This window comes from Plodia interpunctella, chromosome 19, assembly GCF_027563975.2.
Source record: "Plodia interpunctella isolate USDA-ARS_2022_Savannah chromosome 19, ilPloInte3.2, whole genome shotgun sequence".
NCBI lineage: Eukaryota > Metazoa > Arthropoda > Insecta > Lepidoptera > Pyralidae > Plodia > Plodia interpunctella.
Window position 1 is genome coordinate 2,509,616 of NC_071312.1, and position 13,093 is coordinate 2,522,708.

Genomic DNA, 13,093 nt, shown 5'->3' on the forward strand with positions numbered 1-13,093 from the left:
ACGACCTCAGTGGCGCAATGGTAGTGCTTGCCCCTGAACCGAGAGGTCCCGGGTTCGATCCCCGGTCGGGTCATGATGGAAAATGATCTTTTTCTGATTGGCCCGGGTCTTGGATGTTTATCTATATATGTATTTGTTATAAAATATAGTATCGTTGAGTCAGTATCCCATAACACAAGTCTCGAACTTACTTTGGGTCTAACTCAATCTGTGTGATTTGTCCTAATTTATTTATTTATTATTATACTTATTAACTGAATATAAAACTAATAGAATAGAATATAAAACTAAATAGAATTGTGTGAAAATGCTGACAATGTACGATGCTAATTCGTATTGTAACATTAGTTACAATTATTTTAGCTTGATCGTATTGTTTGCTAAAATTATTATAAAATTATATTGAACAACAAGGAGTTGTAGGATAGGTATTTTAAACCCCATTTTGTGTTTCTTCTTCTTAGCGTGTCGACTCGATTAAATTTGTGCAGACCGGTACAACGCAGCATTATCTGTGGCGTCATTCAGATCCTCAAGGTTATACACTGGACACACAGGGCAGGATATTAAGTGCGCCATGGTTTGGGGAGAGGCACTGTATTGGCAAGCGGTGTCAGAGTTATAGTCGGCCGATGCAAAGAAAACATGTCCAGGCCTGGCGTCCGATCACACACATAATCGACTTCATAAATTTTATCCAATCTATGGTTGGTTAGTTGATTTAGCAAAAAAAATCGATCGATGCATTCGTTTTTTGCCGGTGTTTTTTTGTAAATGCAGTAACAGTGCTAGAAACCTTTAGGAAAAATTGGAGAAAACTGATGAAGTGAACTTCGATTGCGTGAGAATCGGGCCCTTGAACATGTTTTTTTCGAATCGGCCGACTTGTGTCTGGAGGCTATTGATAATAAATAGCTGATAATAAATGCAATTTGGTGCGATATGCGTACACTTTTATGGTTTTTAGATCATTTTGATTAGACGTCTATAACATTGATGCTGACTGTACCTGAACAAATGAGTCTCGATTACGCCTTCAAATCCCACAGGCTTACGTTACTCTTCAACAAAAAGAAGACTTCTAAACCTTTGAACAAGTTTTCAACAAAGAAGAATCGTCCTTTATCTAAGTTCGTGGTTACTTGTATAAAGTTGTATGAGATGGGCCCACCTCTTTGATGGTTAGTCAAACTTTTCCTTGATACCTCCAATCATTTATATGAATACGTTTTAGTTTTGTCCGAATGAGAGTTTCGTTTGCAAGTGAGTTTATTCGAAATTTTATATCTAGTATGTAATGTTATTAAGTATTATATTTATTGTATATACTGAGCATATTCTGAGTATTTGAGTGAGTAAAGAAAAAACAAGTGTTTGAGTTACCTAGTTTAAATACCACTTTTTTGTCTTCCATCAACTATGCTATTAAAAACTTTATAAACTGCAGTGTCAGTGGAAACAGGAAACTTTCCGAGAGCAAGGTTAATAAGATTGCATTGATCTAGGAGATTTTTTGTTTTAAGACATTGGGTCTTTCACGAAAGGACCATAGGACTTTAAGCATAAGATTCCTCTGTAAAATTGCCAAGAATATATATTATAATAGTAACTAATTATTATTATGCAAATTGAATAAAAATAGATATTTAAAGACATTCCATGTTTTATCTAGAGTCCACTGTACTCACAAGCAAAAGTGGCCGTATTACCTCATTTTAAGGCCTTCCTAAAAAGACTATTCTAGTAGTGTTTCAGATAATATTTGACCCGTTGTCGTATCGACATGCAAAGAAGTAGTGAGGCAAAAATGGCTCTGATTTATACCAAATTACATGTTTATTAAGTTTGTCAAAATATACCTTTGCTAATTTTGACTCATAATGTTAACACAGTCAGTTCAATAAAGGCTTTAAAAAAATAATTACCCTAATGAAACAAGAATAATACTGAAATAATATATTATACGCATATAGATTTTCACCCAAAGCTATGTACGTACCTATTTTGTTCTAAATTCCTGAAACGAAACATACTCTTATAATATCCTGTCTTCTTAAAGCGCTGTTAGCTAGTTTTCTATAATACAATGTGAGCACAGTTGACTAAACGGATGTTGCTGGCCACAGTTTTTTAATTAGTCAACTGTGTCTAAATTATGTAATGGAAAAATTTAATATTTTCTAAAATCTTGGCATATTATGTCAAAATCATTGTTTATTTTTTTTAATAAGAAATAAATAAAAAGGTACAAAATGATGGTGGCGCTAGTGTGCGCCTTAGAAATACATTTGTCTGTCACCCGCTCCACAGCCATTATTGTATCAGATAGGTACGATTTCAGAGATGTGTGTCGAATCGCGTCACGTACGAAAAGGCTCCCAATTCGGCAATGCTTTGGAGGAAACTTAGGCCGAGTTTATTTTAGGCTATTTAAGGGTTGTACATACGAGTCTTTTTAATATTAAAAAAAAAATATGCGAGCATTTATTTTTTTACAAACATCTTTTTGTAAATGCTCGCAGAAAGTATTAAAGTTTTCCATTGCACAATGTAGGGATAGTGTAGGCACATTCTTCTTCTTAGCGTTTCGATGGTAAACACAAAATTGTTGCGGCCCAGAAATTAGCCACCCTAATCGCGTAGGCAAATTTTTCAATTTAGTTGACTAATTTCATGTCTACATTAGACAAATTACGTTTAACTGTGACCACATTGTATCATGATAGAAAATAATAATACTTAAAATTGTGACATTTTTTGTCAAGATCATTGTTACGTTTTCGCTAGTAATAAAATAAATTGATAAAAATGTGATGGTGGGGTTAGTATGGCATCACTAGATCAGTACCAATCGTCGTCACCGATAATAAATTGTTCACACGTTCAAGGGGATACGTATTCCGTCGATTCCTTAGGCATGTTTATTTATAAATCAAATATGTTTACCTCCCAAGATACAAAGATAATACTCTTAACATTTTCCAAAGCGATTTTTCAAGCAATGTTAACCGTAATGAGGATATCTATTGTTAAAAAATAGTTAAGAATGTTTACATGTAAAAATATTTCAAGGATTTCATATTTTAAGATATTAAAATAAATGTTAGGATTTCATATTTTAAGATATTAAAATAAATGTTAAAAAATATGTAATTGCGTTTCAGGTATCACAATAACATTAATATTGCCTTCCATACTAATATTATAAAGAGAAAAGAAAAATCCCATCCTCGTCGCCAATGTGATATCTTCGTCGACAAAGTCCTGAGGGACGATGCGATGGTGTCGCGGAGCTAATAAAAACACGGCGTACGCAACACGCATTTATTCCGAAATGGCTATATAATGACATCTCACAACCAAGATATTTAGACTACCCACCACCATTTATACTAACTTACATACACAATCACAATTTGTATTTTTGTTTGTAATGAACCAACTCAAAAACTACTGGATTTGGTGAAAATACAGGAACAGGCGAATCGTTCAATAATATAGGCTATTTTTTATTATGGTTTTACCAGAGCGAAACAGGGATGAGTATCTAGTCAACGAATATATAATAAGGCGATGTAGTTTTGTCATATTCTTTTTTACATCAAAAAATATTCGTGATCTAATAAAACTACAAAACATGTTGATTAAAAAAAAACATTATATTATAGTAATTAAAATCTGTATGTCGTCTAGCGTCGACTGAACGACTAAATGTCTATGACTAAATGTTGCAGTGAAAAATGTTTTAACGAGAATAATCTTAATAGTTAAACAATACGATTTTTAGTTTAATGACTGTCAAATCGCATTTCCTTCCAAAAGCTTTGAATATTTTCTCCGATGTCTTCATAATATGTTCATAGTATATACCATGGATAAGTAGCTAGACTTGACACACATACAAGTTAATATCATAACACAATCTATGGGTTGTAACATCTGTGAGATTAAATTATATCAGTCAGATCAATATGTGAATATTATCCAATACGTATCTTGGAATTAATTAACTATTTGTAATTGAAACAAACATGTGGCTTCCTGGATACAGGATTTGCTTAATTAACCTGTAATCCGTACTAATATTGTATTTGTTTGTATGTCCATTCACGTCAACACAATCAATCAATGTAATATTTTTTGTGTGGAAATAGTTGGAAGGTTAAAATGAGATATGGGTTGATTACACTACTTCATTCGATTTTTACTATGTTTCAAGTAAACCTTTCATTAATTCAGATTTTATTTATTAATTTTCGAGCGGGACTGCTGAATCGATAGTATACCTATGTGCGTATTGTACGTGCAATACACTGAATACAAATTGATTGTAGTTGGAGCGATTGGAGGATTAAATTATAAAATACCTTAATTGCTCTAAAAATGAAAATAAGTACAGAAAAATAAAATATATCTTAGGTTTAAGTTTTTTTTTTTTTGACGTCATTAACTGATTATATCATCCAAAGTGTAATAAACTATGCTAATAATAAAGTGTGCTGCTTTGGGTAAACATTATTTCTGTCTGAGGTTTCACACTTTAATGAACCGAACCAACATTTTCTTCATTCATTCAATATTATGGGTGGAAATTCAGTCGTTTCTATGATGGACTATACTTTCAATATTAACCATATTTTCAATAGTTTCAATGTATTGAAACTATGGTTACAAACAGTCAAAGCAACATGTAGCAGTTTTACTTATATTTCAAGTATATATACGTATACATACAGGTATACTAATATTGCAAGAAAAAAGTAATTTTCTTTAAGTTATTTTCCTCGGTTTGGTAAATATATTACGATAAATCTATGTCTAAAATGGATTGTTAAAGAAGTTTGCAATATTTTACTGTAAGGACGGTTTGACATGTAGATATCGAAAACATATTGTATTAGGGAACATAAATATATTCATGGCTCGAGAATATAACTGAGCTTTAGCATTTTATTATAGAGTAAAACAAATATATTGATAGAACGAGCAAAAATTCAATTGAAGTAAAGTAAAATTTGAATGGATTTTCTTTATATATTATATTCAAAAATTCATATGAAAGTTACCTACCTATATTGTGCCCAGAATACTGATTTTTTACTGTAATGGAGTGGCAAATATATAGATATTAGGTAGGTATATTAAAAAAAAAGAAGAGAAATAGAAACCTATTACAATTTAATCTCTATTCACCGTAAAAAGCCAGCTTAACGTGGCTTTTGAATTTCGCAACTCATGGCTCTGTCTACCCCATAAAAGGTAAAAACGTGATACAACTGTATCTCAATATAAATGAGTTTAATTAATAAAATATTTCCTGCCTTAGGTGGTGGCAACTTACGTGGCAGCTAACTCGTCCCTGCAGTTCATACCGGACCGGCCTATTCACTGGGCGGGGGGGAGGCTCACCCCCCCACCGGATACGCCAGAGTGTGGTTTTGACGGTGCCCTATGTCCTGACAACTGTAAGTTATATTCAATAACATTTTAAGAAAGAAAATTTTATTTTCGAACAACTTTATAGATACAAATTGGTGTTAATAAAAGATAAGTCTACATGTTTTACCGACTATGAGTTTGCTATTCAACTAGCTGCGCCCCGTCGCTTCGTTAACATAGGAATGCATGTATTTATAAAAATTTTAGAGAACAAATTGTCGAAATAAGAATAAATAAATATATTAGGACAAATCACACAGATCGAGCTAGCCACAAAGTAAGTTCGAGAGTTGTGTTATGGGATACTAACTCAACGATACTATATCTTATAACAAATACGCATATAGATGTTTATCTATATGCGTATGGATGTTTATCCAAGACCCAGAAAAAGATCATTTTCCATCATGACCCGACCGGGGATCGAACCTGGGATCTCTCGGTTCAGAGGCAAGCACTTTACCACTGCGCCACCGAGGTCGTCAAATAACAGAGAAGATTGCATCAAATTCTGTTGCGTGTCATAAAAGAAGAAAGATAAGATGCATACAGAGATGGAGAGCGACTTTGTGTGATATTACTTTAACTTGTTCTTATTATACTATGATATATATATTTTTAAACCTTCTTCACCTGCGCTTTACAAGTCGGCGGTAGACTTGGTTTAAAGTACATTTTTGACGTCTATATATATATATATATAGACAAAAATGTACTATATGTATATATCATCCTAAATTCAATAAATTGCCTACTTTACGTGGGATCGGTACATCATGTTAGTCACCTTCAAACCTATCAAACCTATCTATTCTATCTATTGTTAATCGTTCTATAGCATCTCCCTGAAATAAAACACAAAAATTTCTTATATGAAGAATGTGAAATTATTTTTAAACATAAGTGGTAAATTATCTCGAGGAATAATTTCCAAAAATTTACATTACCACAGTAATGTATTCATTATTTTATAATCAGATAGTAAAACGAATATTTGTCCCTGTCAAAATTTGAAAAATTGTAATGAAAGCGCGACCGCAGCTGTTGAAACGCTCTGAGAACCACAAGAGTCACATTTATGTAGGTATAGTAAAAATATTTTCTTCTTCATAGTCGTATTCCTCATGGCTGAGGGTCGTGGTTATTACGTGGAATGAAACACACACAACAACTTTCTTGGCATTATTAATGGAGTGGTTGATAAGAGTCACAAGTTAATAAGAATCAAGTGTGTAGGTTTCATCACGATGATTTTCCTTCACCGGAAGCAAGTGGTGGTCGATGAAAATTACTATACATGAGTCAGATTGATATACAAACTCGTGTGGCACGAGTAAGATTCGAACCTGAGACCTTTCGATCCACAGGCGGGCCACCACCGCTCCAAATGAAAAAAAAATATCTAAATTAATGCAAAAAATTGTCTATAGTAAAAAGTTGAAGACTGTAAGTATTACAAACTACACTTAACAACAGACCAAAATATCTTTTGAACAGACGTGAAAAAAAATCGAACTTTTCCTTCTTTTCAGCGGACCTTATTATGTTTGCTATGAAAGAAAATGATCAGCTATAATAGGTATTTTTTACTCCAGTGAACATCAAAGCGTGTCAAATCGCAATTTTGTTCAAAACCTTGAAAGACAAAATATTGCTCGTTCATAAAAGTTTTAATAAGACTGAAACTCTCTCTCACTTTAAATGCTTTTGGTACATATTTTTTGTATTCATAATCAGTGAAAGAATTCATTTAAAACTTTATGTATAGAAATCGAAAAAGAAAAGTAATTAAAACAAATTATTCAAAAAATAATTACTTATTACATATATTTACAAAAATGACAGTCCCTGCAGTTGTACCTTGAGGTAGCGTGCCCAGAAGGCAGTTGATATTTGGTCAACGAACGAAAAAATGGCGGTTGTCAATGTGAAAACTATTTAAATAATATTTTAATTAATATAATTAAATAATATATGTTAGGTCTAATGGTGATTCTTTAATTTAAGAGACCGAGAGAGAACTTATACTAGAAATATCTAGTACTCTTTTGATTGAAGCAACAAAACATAAGATCTGGCTAAAACGTTCGATTGACCTGCTTCACCCTTAAAGTAAGGTTAGAATTTATGTCATCAAAAATACGAGCAATCAAAGTTTAGAGACAACAAAGGGTAAAAACCTAAGTAGGATTATTGAAGCTGATGGAAATTCAAGAGTAAGGTGATTGAAATGAAATACTATAATTAACTTTTCGGATATGGAATCAATCTATGTCCAGAACACGTTTGCCGAAAGATTTCACAGTGGGCATAAAGTATTCTAAAGAGATTAAAAATCTAAAGCACATGACAACAGGTGTCGATGTGGTTTGGTGTACATAGTGCTTTTATATAGTGTGATGTGTACGTGGATGGATGGAAGACGCTTGTCAGGAATTGTTTGTAGCTTTGTGAGATTGACGAATGTGAGTCAACGTGTTTAGGATAAATAAATAAATAAAATAAATATATTAGGACAAATCACACAGATTGAGTTAGCCCCAAAGTAAGTTCGAGACTTGTGTTATGGGATACTAACTCAACGATACTATATTTTTATAATATATACATATATAGATAAACATCCAAGACCCGGGCCAATCAGAAAAAGATCATTTTCCATCAAGACCCGACCGGGGATCGAACCCGGGACCTCTCGGTTCAGTGGCAAGAACTTTACCACTGCGCCACCGAGGTCGTCAAAGGATGATATTATTGTGTTTCTCTAAGAAATTTTTGTAAGTGCCAATTTTTTCTTACTAAATACTTTAAAAGGATACATATTGTGTACCGTTGTATTTAGCTAAGTAAAGAAATAAATATTTATTTCTTAGTGTATTCTCTTTTATGTGTTTTTTGATATGGAGTTGAGGCATTGGGGCCGTGGGCTGCTTCGGCCCACTAATTATATAAAACTGTATCCACCAAAATCATTGAAGTGACCAAAGCCTGGCATATATCACGTCCAGAGATTACTCTCTGGACGTATGGCATTGCTATTCAACGTGGCATTGCTGTTAGCCTTCTGGACACGCTACCTCAAGGTAACGAACCGCAGGGACTGGCATTTTTGTAAATATAGATATATATTTTTCTTATCCCTTTTTTTATAGTGTCAATTTCGTTGTGTTTCTTTTTGTTTTTTGTCTTTTTGTTTTAGTGTAATGTAAAAAAAAGAATAGTAATATTAATTAGAAAAATAGATAGATAAACTGTTTATTTATATCGAATATATAATTTGTAATGAAATTTCTCAAAACATATATAATAGAATCTTAAGCTCCTTAAATATTATCTAATACGACCTCTATACAAAACAACATTACTGATATTGCCAAGAATGTAATTTTATTTTCAAAATTAATTTTCGAAGAGCCTGCACTAAGGACCCAAATCAAATTATCCTTGTTGCCCAGATAATAAAAGCTAATTTCACGGCGAAACAGATCCCATGTTATGGGTACAATGATTTCGGCCATACTTATAAAGTTATATTTTTACGTCGTTAGAAACGCATTTCGGGAGTCCGAGTTCAGAAGTGACTACAACACGATTTGTTTTTTTTTTTCAGACGTACTTTTGGAGCGATTTATATGAAATTTTATAAGACGTTTCCATGTAGGAGAAAATCACATATTTATGTAAAAATCTTCACAACTCTTGTGTTATTTCATGGACTACAATATTTACTGGCACAAAAAGAGATAAATCTTATCTTGGTATGTTAATATTTAGTTATTTCTTGTCCTATTCATCAATAAAAAATTACAATGATTAGTTAATCTTACACAAATGTTTGCACGGCCGGATTAGGCTTGTGTGATGGACAATATAATGTAATAACGACTGATGTAACCACATTTATGCGAATAAAGTATTGAGTATTGAATATAATAAAAAACACGCTTAACAGTGGTTGATGGTCAACATATATATATATATATATATACATTTTATTCAGAATAAAAAGATACCGCACTAAACCGCAAAATATTGGATATTAATTTCACTAATGATTTAAACTATTCAATAATTTTACGATGTTAATTGATCATATTTATGATTGTTACGAATGCACGGTGTTTACGTTGTATATGTACTAATTAGGTCGCGTCGCTTAAACTAATATGCACAACAAAACAAGCACATGAAAAATGCACTCACTGTTTGCACTGTACATTACATAAAAACATAATATAGTGTTAGGGTTAAACCAATGATAACGTGTGGTATCTATCCAGTTCTATAAAAAGAAATGTACTCGTGCTTATGAAGAGCGTCGGAGATATTTATTGATAGGGCAAATATTATCTGTGACGTTTATACTCGGGTTTATTTTGTATCAAATATAATAAGGATGATCACTGACACTTCTTTTGTTTATATTAATATGCGTATATAATGTAGGCAATAATCTCCCATAACTTTCTCCAATGTCTCTTGTCTTGCATAGTGACTCATAATATATTTTTTAATTCATAAACTCGCTTAACTTTGCGTCTTACTTAGTTGTGTAACCACACTTCACTAAAACAAAAACCTCAATACAAGCGTTAGCATTAACTAAAAGCACTTGTGTCGAGTGAAAGCACTTTCCCAACTTTAAAGTGCAGCTGTTAACTTAGTTTATTTTTTTTATCAAATGCTTTTCACAAAATTGGAAAAATCCGATTTATTTACAACATTACAAATTGGCTGATCTCAAGAGTTGAAAGAATATTTACTTGTTTGTATAACGAACTTTTTCTTCATATTCGTATTCCTCATGGCTGAGGGTCGTGGCGTGGCGTGGTCATTACATGGAATGAAACACACGTAACAACTTTCTTGACATTATTAATGGAGTAGTTTGCCATTGCCTTCTCCATTTCACACACAAGTTAATGATCAACAAGTGTGCAAGTTTCCTCACGAAGTTTTTCCTTCACCGGAAGCAAGTGGTGATCTATGAAAACTACTATACATGAGTCAGATTGGTATACAAACTCATATGGCACGAGTAGGATTCGAACCTGGGACCTTTTAATCATTACACCACCACCACTTCAATTATGAAGTATATATCATCTGAAACATAACAAAGGTATAATAAAACTAACTAGACTATGTATATAGGATCTTTATGTGCTTGAGAATTTCTTGTTTCTGTTGAGATTTCTGTTGATATTGGACTCAGTTTCATTATACGTATCTGCTATAAAAACTGTTAATGTGAAAAAATACTATACACTACATTTACTTTATTACTTTTCCGTTATTCAAATAATGTATTTGTAAACATGGAAAATATTGAAAGCTTTATAAAAAATTAATAAAAAATATATCAAACATATACGTAAAATTTATGAATATTTATGCTTTTGAAAACAGTATGCAGTGTTTTTTTGTGGAAATTTATTAATATTGACTTCCTCGAATTCATGGAATGTTTTGTATATATTGATATCTAGCAACATCAATGACGAGCACCGTGGCCTAATGGTCATCAAGCCGGACTGATACACTGGAGGTCCCGGGTTCGATCCCCGGTCAGCTCAACATCGGAAACGATCTTTTTCAGATTGACCTGGGTCTTGGATGTTTATCTCTATTATGTATATTATATAGAATATAGCATCGTTAGTATCTCATAACACAAGTTTAGAACTTACTTTGGTCCTAACTCAATCTGTGTGATTTGTTACTATAATATAATTTTTTTTTTTTTAATTACATTTCGAAGGTTTAGCTACCTATGCGTTTACGACCGGCCGCTTGCTTGACTTTTCTATTTGGGAATGCTAATTTCGCCCGTAGAGGGTCTACGGGAGAATATGGAGTGGTCTTATTCTAGGGCGGGACCACACGCCCCTAGGCCCATTCTAAAATGAATATCCAATAAAAAGACTGTGTATCTACTGTATGTTATAAAAGTCAGAGGTATTTCTCTATTATAAACCTTGAAAGATAGATTCGTCCTTTTTCTGGAACGTGATATCGCGCCTTACTTCCATCGGAGAGATTTATCGACGTACAAACGAGTTTCAAATAAAACTCTGTCATTAGTTTCATAGTTTTTAGGGTTCCGTATTCAAATGGTAAAATGGGATTATTATTATTTTCTAATTTATTCTTTTCTATTCTAATTTATTAAATTGGGATTATATACCTATTCCTAAGACTCCTAAATAAGACATGAAAGATGGCATATCCTCCCATGGTTGTCGTACGAGGCGACTAAGGGACACATAGCCTAAGCAGCTGACAGGCAACAATACTAACAGCTCGCAACCGCGAATGCAACCGGGACACGAGTATGCAGAGAAGGGAGCGTACTTCGCTAGCAAAACATTATCAATGGCGTTGTATAGAGTTTAGTGCGGGTTTTTATTTCATTACTCACCATCGAAATGAAGACAACCAATCACATTACGCCATTTGTGACGCAACGACAACCACACTGCGATGTTGAGATGTAAATAGCAAAACCCGCACTAAGCCATCTCTCATTACGTGTGTATAGTTGAAGGCACGTGTAGGACAAAACATTAGATAGGATATAGTTTGGGGCACATAATGTGACCATACGAGCTTATTGAGATAGCGAAAGTGTCAGTACAGTCAACAGCACATCAACCTACTCAAATTCATTGCAAACTCCCCGCTATTACCGCGCAATAGAGGTTCATGCATGGTAACTTGATGTGCTGTTGATTGTACTCAATTTTGAAAAACAAAAATGAAATTTTAAAATCAATGAATAACTTTGTCTTTCCTCAGAAGAAATAGAAGAAGTAGATTATCTTTGCGAAAGAAAATCTCTGTTCTTTCACGGGAGTTATTTGTTCTTCACTAAAGGGCGTCTGATTTATCTGAGTATAAACAGCGCGTGAGCTTGAAACGAATCGTAAAATTGTTCATAGTCACGCTTTTGAGACCGCAGATAAATTTGTGGTTGTATTTTAGCGTAGTTTTGAAATTCGGACTGAGAAAATATTAAAAGATTTAGACGGACATTGATTTTCATAATATTCGCATACGACTTATGAAAAAGAGTATATACCTATGTACATTCAGAAGCTGAGACATTCCTTTGTCACCTTAATATTACAAAGTATATCTCTTAAACTAAAATAAATATGAAATTAATGTTAAACTATATAACACTAAGTTTGGCCATAAAGTGATTTTTATTTATTTATTTTATTTATCTAATAGAAAAATATTTCTCTGTGTTTCATCATACTCGTGGGTATACCAAATTATTTCTAATTTAATTTCTTAAAATCAATAGTTCCTTACCTTTTCCATGAAATATTAATAAATCACATCCAAATATTTTCACATATTTTCTATTTATTTGTCGACCTAGGTGGCGCAGTGGTAAAGAGGTCCCGGGTTCGATCCCCGGTCGGGTCATGATGGAAAATGATATTTTTCTGATTGGCCCGGGTCTTGGATGTTTATCTATCTATATATGTATTTGTTATAAAATATGGTATCGTTGAGTTAGTATCCCATAACACAAGTCTAGAACTTACTTTGGGGCTAGCTCAATCTATGTGATTTGTGCTAATAACTTATTAAAAAAGAATAGTGCCTACTGAATATTGGAAAACAATAAACGAAGTCCGCA

The 13,093-nt window shown here is 33.0% G+C and overlaps 1 protein-coding gene across 5 annotated transcripts in view; it reads left to right on the forward strand.

The window, feature by feature from the left end:
- Nucleotides 1-13,093, forward strand: part of LOC128678056 (atrial natriuretic peptide receptor 1-like) — a 179,382-nt gene that overhangs the window by 143,471 nt on the left and 22,818 nt on the right. For all 5 annotated transcript variants that reach the window (XM_053759309.1, XM_053759310.1, XM_053759307.2 and 2 more), the window contains one exon: nt 5,327-5,465. In XM_053759309.1, coding sequence (XP_053615284.1) covers nt 5,327-5,465 — 139 coding nt within the window. The remainder of the gene's footprint in view (nt 1-5,326; nt 5,466-13,093) is intronic.